General features: G+C 37.8%; 1 protein-coding gene across 1 annotated transcript in view; it reads right to left on the bottom strand.

Annotated features, from left to right (window-relative positions):
* The window catches only part of LOC139479081 (tyrosine-protein kinase SYK-like), a 234636-nt gene that overhangs the window by 32383 nt on the left and 184060 nt on the right, over positions 1-18193 (bottom strand). Inside the window, exon 13 of the mRNA XM_071261837.1 lies at positions 982-1171. Coding sequence (XP_071117938.1) covers positions 982-1171 — 190 coding nt within the window. The remainder of the gene's footprint in view (positions 1-981; positions 1172-18193) is intronic.

Here is an 18193-nt window from a genome sequence, read left to right as displayed (position 1 = left end):
CAAAGATCTGAGGACATCCCATTAGGGGTCACGTCAGAACGACCTTTCATCCGACCAATCAGAGCGTCGCTTACCAGATCTAAAAGTGACAGTCGGAATGTGTTTTCTAATCATGCAGCCACAAAATATTTAACACGGGGTATTCCGAACGACATTTACAGGTTTTGTGATTATGTCCATACAATCTAGGCCATCTATGAGCCATTCCAGAGTATTCTTCTCATCAGTTTTAAATTTTTTTAATCGAGAATACGTCAAAATATGTTTCACAGCGTAGTCGCCAGTTTGAAAGTAGCGTCATAAAGCTTTAGAAAGCTTCTGATTGGCTAATGTTGATTTCTTGTCAGTCATTTCATTGGTCGGTCAAAATTCGCGAAAGGTCGTTCTGACGTGACCTGGAATGGGATGTCCTCAGATCTTTGTTTAGCGGTAGCGAGAACTAAGATCTGATTTCAATGAGATTGGTCAGCGAGCCTAGCCACCCGATCCCTTTAGTCGCCTTTTACGACAAGCATAGTGGCGAGTATGAGTTGCTGAAGACCAACCTTCATGGGTCTCTAAATACTGTAAACATGTGTGAATAATGCAAAAGTGAAAATAATAACATTAACCTAACAAGGATGATAATGACCTGAAAATGACTACAGTCTGAATTTCAACATTACAATTTAAAACTCAGAAAGATGTACCAAAAGAAGTTTTCATCTTTTTGACTTTCAAAAGCAGTCACAAACTTGAAGTGCCAGGCCAATTTTTAGATAAAAAGCTTTTCATTTTTCAAAACAAGATTTGTTAAGCTGGAATATGAAGCTTTCAAGCTTGAATCTTTCAATGATTATGATGGAAAGCTGAACTGACATTACATTTTGAATGATACTTTTAATACCTTTTATGAGTGGCTGACCTTGACTGTTGAGGTGACCCTTACATATGACAAGTTGACCACAATTACAATCATACCTGAGTCAAGTCAAACTTTACCTCATAGTAGTTACTGTCTCTGTTTAGAGCCTTGGACATGCCAAAGTCACTGATCTTGGCAAATCTTTCTGTGACGAGAAGCACATTTCTTGCTGCCAGGTCTCTGTGAACAAATTTTCTGGCTTCGAGATAGGTCATGCCTTCAGCTACTTGCTTCATAAGCAGCACCACCTCAGACTGTTTTAGGTCTCTGCAGAAAATAAAGCCAGTTCAATAATGTTTAAGTTCTGGTCAAAGTAAAGATGCACAAAGCACAACATGTCCAGGTCACTTAGTGAATTATGGGGTCTTAAAATAGGACTTTGAACCAGGAAAGTGGCTGCCCCTTCTCCCAGTGCTAATTACAACAATGTTGGTCACAGCTCGATATGTATTATACCATTTCACGCCAAGGTTTGTTTACAATGTGTATGTGGCAGGCCCAAGTATTTATTAGTTAGTTTTAACGATTTTAACTCATTAGTTGATTACACTTTTTACATAAAACAATAAGTATATATTATTAGTTATGTTTTATACTTTAGCATTTATACCTTAAACATTTATTCTATAGCTCTGTAACAGTAAGCACGCTCTCTCTCAGTTTAACCTCCACTGATTGTCACACTGCATGCTTTTGACTTGAGAGTATTCTTCACCCCATTGTGCCCCAGCCCAGCCTATTGTCTTGTTGATGGGCCAAGGTGGTCATAGCCCCAACCTTAATGTTCAGATATTACATTTTAAAAATCAGTTGCTACTTTACCTCTCAAGGAAAGACAGATCTGATACGATAGAGAGTCAGTATCTTATGTGAGAATTTGGATGGAAATTGAATGAGGAGATTCATTGGCATTTAATGTTCGTCAATCATGTATTTTATGATTTTGTAATATGGATGAATTCTAGTTATGGTGATTAGAAATAGGATATATTGTGTATTGCATTCTTGATTTGATTTATTAGAAATATAATGTAGCTTGTATATATTTATAGTTGTTGAAGAACTCACAGTTCAGTGAGTTATTGTTATTAGCCGTATAACTTAGTTTTATATATATTCTATATTCCATGTTAGTTTAATATTTCCTAAAAGTTACAAACAGTATGTTCACTATCCCTTTATAATTGTATTAATATATTTTGTATCCGTGTATATTGATGTATTGTACAGATATGTGCAGGACTAGATTGATGTAATAGAGGTGATATCTATTAATGAAAGTGATATCTATATTTTATACATTCAAAGAGTAACTGTAACAGATTGTATATATTTATTAATTCTATTTTATATTTCTTATGCTGTTATTTCATTGTTTCAGGCTGACATTTGTTCAATCTAATAACATGTGTTTGCTACATGCCCAAATCAGTGGGAATTGGAACGATTCTACCGCTGTAAAAGGGCAATAACAAGGACATAAATCCAGCTACCGGTAGTTATGTCATAGCGACTGATTCACAACACCCATTATCTGAAGAACATTTAATTGCAAAGGCTCATTACCCTGGAGCCATGACATCTATATGCCTTGAAACACTTAATTGCTGTTATTTATAAGATGCTAATCCTAATTGTTAATCCCCATCTTTGTGTACATCGACTGTCTGCCATCCTGCTGATGAATTACTGTTTATATTTATATTTATTACTTACTAAATGAAGAAAGAACAAGAACCTCTCTGATCAAGAACATGTTCTCCGATCCCAAACCTTCCCTGCTCGAATATCTTAGCATCACTGCTAAGACTTCCCCTTCAAGTTGTCGTTCCTGCACATGACCTAAGAAAAGAAGTATGCACGGCTATCCCACAGCCATCATCATGCAGACCCTGCACAATACAGAAACCGCCTTACAAGCACCTACAAGATGGACACTGTGTACAAGATATCTCATTGGGACTTACTAATTTGTGTTTACTTACATGGACTCAATCAAGGATATATATTGTGTGACTGTTGAATAGTGCAAGCAGGTATGTTTAATGAAAGCCAGTATATTAATGCCAAAATGTGTCTTTACAAAATTCAGTTTTGTATATGTGCAATATACTCCAAATTACATCTTTAGTCAAGCTAGATCTTTGAAGTTATTGTGTAGGGAATCTTTGAAATGTCTCCAGGCCATGCCAGACCTATAGTTGCAGTTAGGGCCCAAACAAACCTAAGCTGTAAGGGTTATCGAGTCACACCTTAAAGCTCGACTCGTAATTAAAAAAATCTAAACGAAAAAATTTGTCATTTGTTACAAGTTATTAATGTGCACAGTTTGGTACAAAATTGAATGTATTGTCTAGGACTTTGAATTCAGATTAGGGATATTCTTGAGTGAGCCACCCCCACACATATGTTTATCGTATGTCAGTATTAAGTAATTAACAGCACAGCAGTATTCAGCATTTCAGAGTTTTGATGTCGGAATTAAGGATTTTTGGGGGGGGCATCGCACCCACAATATCTGGGCAAGCTCCTTCAAAGACACGGGAAGAGCACTCATTGTACTTAAAAGGGCAATAGTACCCACAAGTACCGTTTGAGTCACGCGGTAAAGCTAGACTCCTGGTTTCAAATTTCTTTATGCGAAATATTTGCTGAAATGTTTAATTTGTACTTTTTATGACATTACTCATTATCATTATTCGGTACTGAGTCGCACCGCCAAGCCAGACTCCTGAATTCAAAGAACCTTGAGTGATATATTTATTGAATCTGTGCAAAGCGGTAATTAACTTGTAGTGAAATTGCATATTACAAAGATCACTTGGTTAGTTTTCAAACTGGCACTAATTCAAATTGGCTAGATGATCACTTTCATACCGCCATTGCATAGATATATTTGTTGCATAATGATTTCATGTAAATGATTTTGTTCACATTTGCATGGTCGTTTTCGTTGGTGAAAAAAACTCACACATATCAATTTGGACTCATATAAGCTTGGTGTTCAAGCTTCAGGTAACGGAGGGAAGTTGTCATAGCGACTGATTTACAACACCCATTGTCTGAAGAACATTTAATTGCAAAGGCTCATTACCCCGGGGCTATGACATCTATATGCCTTGAAACACTTAATTGCTGTTATTTATAAGATGCTAATCCTAATTGTTAATCCCCATCTTTGTGTACATCGACCGTCTGCCATCCTGAACAGGATGTGCAAGTATGTCACTGATGATTTACTGTTTACATTTATATTTATTACTTACTAAATGTCAGGTGACCATGGCTATATATAAGCCTTGGTCCAGAGAGGAAAAAAAAGGAAGAGAGAAGGAGAAGAAAGGTCTTACCCTTAGCCTAGCTAGGGTTAGGCTGGGTACTCCGGGGCAACAAGAAAACAACCACTACCACCATGTGCTGACCTGACACATAGTGTCTTTTGTATGTATATATCTACATGTATAAAGTAAAACTGTATATACCGCAAGCCATCGTCTCCAAGTTGTCACTTCATACTGAGAACCATATGTCGGCCCCTTGCATATATGAGTATGCAAATTGTTCATTAATCAAAGTCAGACCACACGCGTTGTTAATTATAGGGAAATAACATTAAAGAAAAGCATTTTAAAGAATTCTAATGGATAAATTAGAAAGCTTTGTGAAATAAGTGAACCTGTCATTCCCACATAACCTACAGTGTGGTTGTAGGAAAGAACATGTGGCATGTGTAACTGTACATATACCTACTGAAGGAGCATAAAATATATATATTGGCATCCCAGACAATGAGAAAGCCTTAGACAGAATAGGGCACAATGGCTTACAGTTCAAGTCATATAACATGGGCATACCTCTGTAGTTAGACACTCTTACAAGGCCTCGTCTGCTTGTGTCCAATATAATGGTCAGATAACCTTAGATAACCTCAACCTAGGTCCACAGACTGGGCAGAATCATGTACCTTCTGTGATACTAGTGGATGACACAACACTGATCAGCACAAAAAGTCATGGCCTGCCAAGTTCTCTTAATGTTGCGCCCGATTACTCATGCCAATGGAGATTGTGTTAAAATGCTACAAGAGTAGAATTCTGATATTCAACGGCAGAAATATGCCAAGGAATAGATTTTCAACTCGAAGTGCCAATGCCGATGAAGCCAAGCACAATCTATGCTGGGTCACTGTTCATATACAGATGGAGTCATCATTCTTGTAACTCAGCGAGACGCACCGTTGCTTCATTGAAAGATGTTGGATTGAGGACAGGATGTTTGACTCCTGTTCCAACTTATGCTGTAGAGTTATTATCCCAAGTGTACTGCATGCTTGTGAGCTTTGGACAAATATCTCTAATCATGAATTGTGTGAATAAGAACAACTACATTGTTATTTTCCCTGTGTTGTACAAGGCTTCTACTGTCGTTCACCAACCGCCACTATAACACAAACCCCTGGACTATGAGCATGGAGACAACAATAGACAAATGTAAACTTTTCTTACTCATATGAACTCATCTATCTCAGCAAGAAATCATTGATTGCATCAGGTACCAGTGTGTAGTTCTAGTCTGAAGACATAACATTTCCCATTTGGGACAAAACAAATTCTACTAAACCATTCAAGTAGTATAGGTAATGTTGGTTCTGGACCACTTCCACTGGAGCCAGATTTATATACCAATACCACCACTACAGAGGGAATTTTTTATGCAAAAATGATGATGCGATTCAACGATAGTCATGAGGCTAAGTTAAATTGGCTCTAGCTCACCACCACCTGGAGTCAATCAATGCTTCTATGATATAAATTTTTATAGGTAATGGGGGTTCTGCCGCAACTCCACTGGAGCCGGATTTATATACCTATACTGCTACTACAGGGGGGATTTTTTATGTAAAAATGACGATGCGATTCAACGATAGTCATGATATTAAGTTAAATTGGCTCAAACTCACCACTACCTTGAGTCAATCAATGATACCATTAGTATAAAAACAATGATGAGATTAAACTAAATTCTAATGAAAATATTCTCTATTATTTTTTACTCATACGCATACCATTATTTATAACAAAGTGATATTCAACATTTTTATTAAGTTCTTTGTTCATTTTACTAGGAGACCAGACTATATACTCTTCTTGGTAATTGGAAAGAAACAATTGATGACTGTATTTGGTTGGTTCGATATCACTGATATAATATATACCTTGTGGTAATTCTCTCCATTCGATAATTTTGTCCTTCAGCATAAATTCCATTATTATATACTTACGTAAGCATTCTTCTAAATGTGATCTAATGATAGTAAGAAATCTATTTTTAATCTCCAACCAGTTCTTTGGTTTTGGCACGGAATAATTGACGCTTGTTGCCTCCCCTGTTCTATGAACTTTTTTTTCTCGTCTTCGCTAATACCACTGGTCTTACGAGAATTTGACCGAATCTCCTGCTTCATTGCATTGTATTTGGTGAGTTCCAACAACACTAAACGAAACTCTTCCTCGGATATCTTATAATCAGCCATTGCTGTCGAAATATGAACCTCAATGCTGTTCAACTTTGCTTTGGCGAGTATCCGAATATTATCGTGTTTTAATGCTTTCTTTTGCAACTTACGAGAAATGAATTTTATCCCTATTCCTGCCAGTCCTGAGACTCCGGCGCCTATTTCCATGCCAAGTATGATAGGCGCGGCAATTATAGTTGATAATAAACCAACACCAGCTACACCGAGTCCCATGCCAGCTGTCACAAGTACAGTGTCAACTCCGTCGAGAGCATTCACAGCTCTGCGATACTTTTTATACAATCCAAGCCTAAACTCCTCTCCTTCTCTATTCGATGTTTTATGTTGCTTATTTGATGTAATCGAAATCCATCAACAGTATCCATCTTTTCAAATGCCTCATCGAGCGCCGGATATAAGCTCATATTGTATATTACGGTCATAAAATAGTTTTTAATTGGTCTTGCTTAAATTGCTTATCAAATGAATATTATACGGCATGAATATCTTAGTAAGAGAAATAATACCACTTTTAATAATTTTTACCCCCTCAAGGGTTGCAACGGGTGATGCTCCAATATGAATAATACGGCAACGTTGACGTTGGTGTTTCTTTAGCCATTTAATCGATAGACCTGGTAATATTTCAAAGGCATTTTCCGGTGCATCTCCAAACAAAACTTCAATAATAAGCGTAGAAATATTAGGTATTGCACTCAAGTTCTGTTTAATATCATTGAATTCAGTAACCAAATTTAAACTAACATTTTTTACTGCCAAACGACTATATAACATATGACCTGGGTTTTCTTTTTGATGGGATATAAGCCGCGAGTACGATCCCACTATTTATTATCTTAGTTAAATTATGTGCTTTACCCATCATCACATACGGTGGGGTAATGACGATATTCAGTAGCCACTCGATGTTTGCTTCTATCATAGTCCATTTATTATCACCGTTGAGAATAAGATTGTACGAAGTGTTTTTATGGAGTCTACTAACGTCGACATCGCTTAAATCTCCTAGATTAACTGTGAATGGAACTTCTTTCTGCTTGTATACATTATCTTGTAAGTTTAAAACATATAACTTACCATCAGTACCGGGTTTACCGAATCCTTCTGTGTCTCCAAGATCAGAAAGCACAATTGTATTACATTGTCTGAGCGTTCCAGGGCCTGATGAATCAACCATTATTTATAATATGGAGTGTTACACTCAAGTATCCTATATGTAGAGGTTGGTGTTTTACATCTAATACAGAAATTTTGAGGTCTGAAATAATACCACGCTTTAATTTTTTATATTGTAATGACGAGAAAGAGTCCGTTCTACCGCTATTGTATTTTTCATCTTTGACTGGAATAGATCTGAGTAGAGTTGAAGGACTTTCTAGTTGAATATTATCCGTTGTGCTTATTTGATCAAGATGGATACACAACTCTTTATAGGGAACTAAATCAGGTAATTAATCTCCATGTTGTTGTTGGTTGGTATTAATATAAATACTTTTTCGTCTCCTATTACAAATCCAAGTGTAGCTGCTAAGTACCGGACAAGAAATACTTCCTTTTTTCCAGAGTTCAAAATCAGCATCCCATTAGGTATAATGTGCACTTCTCCTTTTATAAATAACTGATTATTTTCTCTTGCAGCATTTATATTGGTCCACCGCGGGTAATAAGTTACATCACAGATAGCGACTTCAAGTTGACCATCCGAGTTATCGATAGTATGAAGCAGTTCAATAGACTGGCCATTTGTTATTCCTGGGAGTGTGACAAACATATTAAATAAACAAAGATACTTTATCATAACTTAAATATGAAATCAACATATATTACTAATCAGTCGATTTTAGTAAGTTCCTCTGGTGCTAAGTTTTTCATTAATTTCCCTGATATCTTTGAAAAGTACAGGTTCACGGCATCTAGCGATAAAATGGTGCACGATTGGTTTCACAATCCGATACAATTTTGGCAGAATCAGTTTAACTTTGCCATATGGTGTGCAACAACGGGATATGGTGTATATCTTTATGCCCCAGGATTTGAACTAAATAAGTCTGTTTTATCATTTCACTTGTACTATCAGATTAGACGTATACTTAATAAAGAAATTAGTGCCCCATTACCGCAGGATCGGGCATGGAATACATCAAATAATCCGTACAATAGGTGGGCATTCGAACGGATTTGTCAGGAATTTAATGTTTCTATGAGTAAAGATTGGCGCATTAAAGGAGTTAACTATGGTCTAGGTATTCCGTACGCTGGTACACACTCTGTTAAAGAAGTCAGCAATGATTTACTGAAAAGGGGTCGGCTCCTTCCGAGCTTTGCTCTCTCGAGTAACGAGTGGAGAGATGATCGTATGAACTTTGAGGGTGGTGTTGCTTTCACCATCCAAAAGGTTGTACAAATGAACAATACCGCAAACGCTTGGAATGAATTTCTTAATGATAAAACAGAAAATAAATTTACTAACCCAGGAGTTGTAAGAGTTAATGAATCAATAAGAACTTATGTATGGGCAATTCTTGGTGCACAATCGCAAACACAAACGGGAATAATTGGTTCTGGGACGGCGCTCGATGCACAAAAACAGTTTGTCGCAAATGTTGAGGATGCTATTAATTCACCAGTTGACATACCATCTTCTATAAAGCGTTATCAAGATGTATTACAGTACGCACAATCTAAGGTAGACTACATTTATGCGCCGGGACTACACATGTCTCCGAGTGATATGGAACTTAAGATCGGTCAACTCATAGGCTATAATAATAAAATTGTTATTGCTACCTATCAACAAAAACCAGGTATAAATTCAGATATTAACACTGAATTAATAATGCAAACAAACACAGGCGAAACGGGAATAGTCTAGCCACAGTTATCTACTAACGCTCAACCATCTAAGAACGCACAACCACAAGTACCACCGCATATTGTAGCTAAAAATCAACAACATATCGATGAAAAGACAGCGCTTGAAGTAGGTGGAGTCGCGGCTGGTTTAATAGGGAGTGCTACGATCAGTGCCCACAAGTTTTGACTAAGCCAAGTGGTGGTCTTAGCTAATAAATTCAAGAGCCAGGAAACAACACTTCTATTACTGGAAGCAGCCTCGAGGCGGGCCGATCTTTCGTCTTCTAAGTTACGCAATCTTTCTAAGGTAGACTACGTTTATGCGCCGGGACTACACATGTCTCCGAGTGATATGGAACTTAAGATCGGTCAACTCATAGGCTATAATAATAAAATTGTTATTGCTACCTATCAACAAAAACCAGGTATAAATTCAGATATTAACACTGAATTAATAATGCAAACAAACACAGGCGAAACGGGAATAGTCTAGCCACAGTTATCTACTAACGCTCAACCATCTAAGAACGCACAACCACAAGTACCACCGCATATTGTAGCTAAAAATCAACAACATATCGATGAAAAGACAGCGCTTGAAGTAGGTGGAGTCGCGGCTGGTTTACTCATGATTTGGTTAAATAGTCTTTAGTGAATACGTACAACAGCCCTGCAATTGCTACGATCAGTGCCCACAAGTTTTGACTAAGCCAAGTGGTGGTCTTAGCTAATAAATTCAAGAGCCAGGAAACAACACTCCCTATTATACCGAGAAGTGCAGCCGCGACTTTCCCAGCGAGCTTTCCCAGTGCTGAACCTAATGCTTTTAAATGCTTTTTTATCCACTCTTTTATACCATCAGACCTAGGGGGTGCACCACCTCTTGTACCGCCTGTGCCACCGGTTAACAAGAGAGTCAAAGTCGATATAATAAATCCCTATGCGGTTAAAATACTGGCAATGGTTATTCCCTGTTCTCTGAACAATGTTTTAATTTTATCCGCCAGTGTAGTGTCATCGTTGAGGACTTGATCGATAGTTTCTCGAATTTGACTGATTTGTGAACGAAGTGCCTTTCTGTTACTCGAAGCAGCCTCGAGGCGGGCTGATCTTTCGTCTTCTAAGTTACGCAATCTTTCTGCAACGCGACGTCTACTGAATTCATCACCCGCCTGTTCAAGTTTTGTTTTCTCATAAGCTATATGCTTGTCGATTTTGGATAGCTTGGCTATATTATTGATGAGTTCTCCACGCATTGTCTGCATTGCCTTGTCAAGACCTCCTAATTCCGTAATACTGAACTCTGAGGATGGTACCTATAACGTGGAATTATCGTAGTAGGTATCCAAGATTTCTCCTAGTCCGTCCGAGGCCACCTTCGAGCTTTCTTCCAAATTATCTTTGTTACCGAGTTCAGTACACACAGTCCGAAGAACCTTAGTAGTCTTCGCAGAAAGTTTTTCTCCTCTTGAGTAGTCTACAAAACCTAATTCATCACGAACAGTCCTGATGCTGTGTTTAGCGGCTGTCGTAGGCAAGGCTAGGGGCTTACGAGTATGAGAATTCATAAGATCAATATCCGGAGCGCCACTCAGTCGCAATATTCCTTTACTATCCATCGTAAACTTTGAATAGTCACGAACAATAGGACTAACATCTTTAAAGGTATCGTAATAATCATTAACGGTTGATTGTAAAAGATTCATGCCACCAAAGCTGGTTTCATCAGTACCCTCTTTGATTGTACTAGGGTTATCAAAATCATCTAGATTAAAATCATCCATTTTTATATTAAACATAAGGTTACATAATTTCAATATAACAATGTCTTCGCAATACGGAGGCAAGTTAAACCCACAACGTAGACTTTGAGATCCATTAGGGATCAAAGCAATTCGTCAGTCTGTAACTATAACTAATAACCCGAGTACCATTGATCAGAATCAAATGCTTCTGGTTCGCTTTCCAAATCTCGGCGCACACGATGTGTTAGTTTCGGGAACTGTCCGACTAGCATTTACGATTAGTTTGACTTCTACCGACGTTAACAGGGAGCCTGTTCAAAACATAGGTCGTGCTATCGTTAAGAAATTCGCGATTAAAATTAGCGGTAATGAGGTTTTGAGTATCGACGATAGCGATGTATACTATTGTTACATGGATCTCTGGAGGACAGATAAAGAGCGGGAAAACTTACAATACCAAGGTATTTGTAATCGGAACACATTGAAACTACAAGTGGGTGCTGAAAAAAGTGATAATACCGTCGTAAAAGATCTCGCTGTTGCCGGCGCATTAGGTAACCAATTCTATATTCCGCTTGACTTTGAATTACTCGATTCCCACATGCCCTTCTATCAAGCATCCCTAGGCGATAGGTTAGAATACGAACTCACTTTTAATGACTATGGTAGAGTAATCAGAGCTGCTGAAGATGCTAGCTATTCCATTGACAATATCTCACTGGAGTATGATATGATAACAGATCCCGAATTTGCCAGACAAATTCGTAACCAGTATACCGGAAGTTTAGCCATTTTGTACGATCGCGTGCATCGACACAGAAAGATCACGAGGAACAAAAAAGATACGACGTGAAATATCAATGTAAACGTCCCAACAAGGTCGTTGAAGGGTATTTTAATGTTGTGCGAGGACCCCTCCGATGCATTTAAAAGAAATACCGAGAAGTTCTACAACCCCAAGATTACAAAAGTAGAATTGACTATCAAGGGCGTTCCTAATCAACTATATAGTCAAGGAATGCTAGCGTATCAACAATGGGATGAGATTAAAAAACTCCCTTCTATAAAATGAAGCCCAGGAGTTAACATTGTCGTGAAAGATCTGTCTCTCGGGGGTGTATCGATGGGTGTATACCTCACCACGAAGTACGCGCGTTTGGGTACTTACTCAAAAATACAACTCTGTCCTGAAAGATCTCAGAGAGCAGACCAAATGGGTAACCCTGTTTCATTGCAAAGACCGAGATTCATTCTAGGAATGTCTACGCGAAAATAATGTTATTTATACCAAGCTCGAACGAGATAAAGTCAGAAAACTGTTAGCAGCAATGAAGCACTGTAAACTTGTATTAAAAACCGATCAACCAGCTACTTATACAATTGCTTAGCAAATTATGGTAAAATTATAGGAAAATGTGGCAAAATTATAGCAAATATAGCAAAAAGATAGTAAAATGTGGCAAAATTATAGCAAAATGTGGCAAAATATAGCAAATATAGCAAAATTATAGTAAAAACAGCAAAATTATAGCAAAAATATAGCAAAATGTAGCAAAATTATAGCAAAAATATGATAAAAATAGCAAAATTATAGCAAATATAGCAAAAATATGATAAATTGAACATTAGCGGTAAATATGACATAATGTGGTTTGAAATCCTCATTCTTTCGCAACAGTTGTTTATTACGGGCTGTATTAGATATGTCATATTGTATTATGTTAGACTTAAATATCTCCTTGGGTATTACATTATGGAATGCGACAAACTCATCGAACAAATGCCCAAATATGAGCATGATCAACATGCATAAGAACCTATGACAGATAAATCTTTAAATAAACATAGAGAAAGACTCACCGCTTTGGTAGCCGGTGGAAAATGTTCCCAATATTTTGGGGAAATTAAACCATCGAAAAAAATTGATAACATGACCAATGAAGAAATTAAAAAACTGTACACGCGTTACGAGTCTAGACTGGGAGCTACCATGACTAAAACGATAGGGTTGGCTATATTACAACTATACACAGTCATAGCTACTACCTTTCTCCCTAACCCGGCAGAACATCGCATGTATTTATGCGAATCTCTCAAGAAAAACCCATTCATCGAACACGCTATAAGCTCAGTGAGCTGTGAGTTTTATCATAGATACGGAATGTTCTTAGCTCCACTCACCACAACTTTAATAACGGCTAGGTATTGTCAATTTAATCATACGTGCCCACTTAATAATAATGGAGACTCAAGTAACACCACAACAGATTTTGGAAACACAACAGATTGTGAACGAGGAAATAACAACCCCGACTGCACCACAACCACAAACACAAAAACAAGCCAGAGTGACGAGGAAGAACCCCCCAAAAATCACGGCTTGTAGGATGGGCGGGCTTGCGAGGAAAGCAAAACTAATGCATAATTCAAATATTGATCCAATTAAAACTTGGGCACTAGTAGGAGTTGTTGATATAGCGGCTGTATGGTTGTTTTGTAAGACCGGAGAAGAGAAAACGTCACCCCCGATGTCACAACAAGAGGTTCAATTAGAGGTTAGCCCTCATATAATGCTATAAGAAGCATGACTACTCCAGTTACAGACAGTAAAATGTTGGTAAACGCAATGTATCATTCAGCTGTGGTCAGCGGCTTGGCCATTGGTAATGCCCGTATGGCTAAAATGATCACTAAAGACACACCTCCCAAGCTAGATTTTAATGGTTATGATATCGGCATGATGATTCTCGATATTGGATTGGCTATGGCAACAAAAAATACGCTCATCAAACAAGGGCTTATCCCAGAAGACATAATGAAGTAATTGAACATTTGAATATAAAATATTCATATAATATGGCATCAATTGCGATGATGGTCGGTGGAGCTATTGTTAATGCTCTAGCTTTTTCGGGGAGTAATTATTTATTTTCTACTTTGAGGAAATCAAACGCTAAAGAAGTTGAAGAGGAGCGTAAACGACATAATAAAACATTAGAACAACTCGAAGCAGCCCAGTCACAATGGACCAGACGCAGAATGGAGAGATTAGATTTTATTCATGAAGAACTGCGTAAGCAAGGACATTCAAAACGAACAATGAGTCAGTTTTATACACCGTCAGAGGAACAAAAAGACTGCGAGATAAAATTTATCATAAAGGGGTTGACAGCTGTATTGATTTTAGGTTACACAATAACTACGCATAAACCATGACCTAGTTAGAGTGCGCGAGCTAGTCAGAGTGACTGCTAATCAATAAATAGCCATGTCTCACCAGTGGAGATGTGATTTGCATTTAGACAAATGATATGATAGATGTATAACAATGAATCTGTGCAGATTTACACTCATGGGGAGGCAGACTCAATGTAACCGACGTTCTGTTGGTATTTACTGTGGTATACACTCTTATTACATCAGGCGGTGAAATATAAACAATACATGTTCTGTATGTGGGATAGGGGTCAAAGGTCGTTATTGTTTACATAAGAAACACGGTGCTGATAGGGTCAGGAACCAGATTATTTATGCTAGGAAGAGAGATTACATCAATGAAAGGAATAGGTTGGGGAGAATAGGTATTTAGATATATGAAAAACAACCAATTAGACATTTGACTCATTTTCCATATACCATTGAACCACAATGGTTTTTGTGAGAGAGTTGAAGGCTTTAGCAAAACAACGTGGTCTACATGGATATTCTCGAATGAGAAAAGCTGAATTGATCGATCTACTCGGTTTGGAATACAACAAACCCAGACTGTTAGAGAACTCAAAGCTCAAGCAAAAAACAGTGGGCTGAGAGGTTATTCTCGAATGAGAAAAGCTGAATTGATCGCTTTACTAGATAATAATGATGTTGATAATAAACAACAAGATGATATTGAGAAAAAACAACAAGAATTAAAATTTGTACCCACATCCGCCGGCGTTGGTAAATATTTAAGAGGTTGGAAGATGGATATTAATTCCAACATGGATGTTAATGATGTTAAGCCCATCATATCGAGCAAAATTAAAGAGGAGTTAGATGATTTACATAGTATAAAATACCAGCTGACGATTAAAATGTCATTGAGTAAAAGTAACACAGATGATAGCACTGAATATACCGAACCATATTTCCGAAACAATCTAGAAGTTATAACCGAATCCGATACTATAAACACATCATTAGATACATCAATTCAGTGGATATAGGAAACTTTAGAACGCTGGACTAATACAGGTTAGGGTTGGGGTGTGGATAAAATCGATAGTTTATATTTAGATATAGCAAATTATATGCCCTTCAAAGGTGGATCTTATATAGATTTACCCCCGTATTATAAGAAGAAAAAAGCCATAATGAATGTAAAAAATAAATCCGATGACTGTTTAAAAATGATGATAAGATCTGCATTGTTCCCCAGAGACAATCATCCGGATAGACCTTCTAGCTATCCTCAAAACGATGGGCTCAACCTCGATGGTATAGACGAACCTACGCCAATATCACAAATTGATAAGGTTGAAAAGCAAAATAGTTTAGTTATAAATGTTTTCGGACATTCTTCTAAAGGAATTGTTGTACACAGGATAAGCTCCGCTCCGGAACATATTCCCAGAATCAATTCATTTCTGATCGAAAAAGATGGTAAATATCATTATACATGGATAAAGAGTTTTAGCAGACTATTATACGATCAAACAACCCATAAAGAAAAGAAATATTTCTGTGAAAGATGCCTACATGGGTACAGCAGACAAGATCTATTGGAAGCGCATAAAGAAGACTGTAGAGGTGTTGGACAGACTGTTATCAGGATCGATATGCCTATAGAGGTGAAAAATATATTAAAATTTGAACATCATTGTAATCAAATGCCAGTACCATATGTAATTTACGCTGACTTCGAAGCACTTATCAAACCCATAGAAAATAATCAAGATAATAATCAAGGTAGTAGTTTTACGTACAAAACTCAAGAACATATTCCTTGTGGGTTTGGATATATAGTTGTAAGGTATGATGGGAAAACAAACCCGCCTGACAGAGGTCACAATGCAGCGGGAAAGTTCCTAGAATATCTACAAAATGAGAAGAGAATAATCAGGGAACATTGGAGGGCCTATTAGAAGTCAACGAGTTGTCATGTTTGTAATAAACCCCTGAATGGGGATTCGGTAAGAGATCATTGCCACGTCACGGGTAATTATCGGGGAGCCGCGCATAATGAGTGTAATTTGAAACTAAAAATGAATTCTCAAACAATACCCATCCCCGTTGTGTTTCATAACCTTAGAGGATACGATTCACATCTCATCATGCAAGCTATCTCAAAGACCGATGGTGGCTTAACGTGCATTCCTAACAATATGGAAAAATATATATCATTCTCGTTGACTAAAACTATACATTATACGGACAAGGATGGGAAAGCCAGAATAAAGCAAAGTATTGGGCTTAGATTCATAGACTCCGTACAGTTTCTGTTATCTTCCCTGGACAATTTAGCTAATGCGAACAATCCCGATGACTTTGCGATAACAAATCAATATACCGATAGGTTAACGCATCATTTGTTGCTGAGAAAAGGTGTATATCCTTACGAATATATGGATGATTGGTCTAGATTCAACGAAACCATTCTATAGTAACTTAACAGAAACTAAAATAACAGATGCCGATTATGAACACGATATGACGGTGTGGGATAAATTAGGTTGTAAGAATTTAGGCGATTATCATGATCTGTACTTAAAAACAGATGTACTGTTACTCGCCGATATATTCGAGATATTTAGAAAGACATGTTTAAAACAACACGGCTTGGACCTGGCATGGTACTATTCCAGTCCTGGAATATCGTGGGATGCATTGTTGAAGAAGACCGGCGTAGAACTAAAACTACTCACCGATTACGATATGCACTTGTTTATTGAGAAAGGATTGAGAAAGGATTAAGAGGTGGTATATCGATGGTAGCGAAAAGGTATTCTAAGGCTAATAATAAATTAGTGGAAGGATATGATCAAAGTAAACCCGACACGCATATATTATATATCGACGCCAACAATTTGTACGGATGGGCTATGAGTCAACCTTTACCCACGGGTGGTTTTGAGTTGGTTGATGATATGAATGCGAATAATATCCATAATATCAATGTGAATAAAGGGTACATAGTTGACTTGGAATATCCAAGTTTGTTACATAAAGACCATAACAGTTATCCACTAGCTCCCGAAAGATTAATGGTTAATAAAGATTGGATGTCGGAATATCAACACTCCTTGATGTGTAATACTAGGTTAGCTAAAGGGGCCGTCACACCATGACGTTCTGGTCAACGTTCTCTGAACATTTCAATCGTTCAATTTTTGAGCGTTCTAGAATGAGGATGACACATCTGGCGTGTGATTAAAGTGTGCCTAACGCATGACTAGCGTGTGTCTAACGCACGAGAAGCGTGTAACAGCGACCAAGTAAGATACCCCTGAAAACCATTAGCGTGTGCTAACGTGCCACTGGCGCGCGACGAACGATTTGTCAACGTTAGACAAGCGTGTTGAGCGTGTGACTAACGTGTGAATAACGACAGAATAGCATCTTGCGTGTTATTTTTACTGTGCTCTAGGGGACCGTTCAGCGGTCGTTGACAGGTCACCAGGGAGTCGTTTAATGCAAAGCAAACGATTAGTAACAACCAAGTAACGCTAGAGTAACGACTGACTAACGATAGCCGAACGCGTGCAACGCTCGGCGAACGTTAGTAAAACATTCCACGAACGTTCTTAAACGTTCTTCAGCGTTTAAAATTAAACGTTGAAGAACGCTGGTCTCAGTGAGAACTTTTGTGCATGTTCAAAACTTTTTTTCCGGACAAGCGTTCTCCGCCGATTCACGGCGATCACCGACGTTCACTAGCGTTCACACAACGCTCTTCTGGCGCTATCCCAGCGACCATGGGCGACTACCAACGTTTCCTCAAACGTCATAGAACGCTGACCAGAACGTCATGGTGTGACGGCCCCATAATGTAGAAAAACTCGTACCAAATTTGATGGATAAGACAAAATATATAGTTCACTACAGAAATCTCCAGTTATATCTATCGTTAGGTATGAAACTTAAGAAAATACACAGAGTTCTTAAGTTTGATCAAAG

The sequence above is a fragment of the Haliotis cracherodii genome, unplaced genomic scaffold (assembly GCF_022045235.1).
Source record: "Haliotis cracherodii isolate W230 unplaced genomic scaffold, xgHalCrac1.p SCAF_4, whole genome shotgun sequence".
Classification (NCBI taxonomy): domain Eukaryota; kingdom Metazoa; phylum Mollusca; class Gastropoda; order Lepetellida; family Haliotidae; genus Haliotis; species Haliotis cracherodii.
This window is presented reverse-complemented; position numbering and strand designations above follow the sequence as displayed.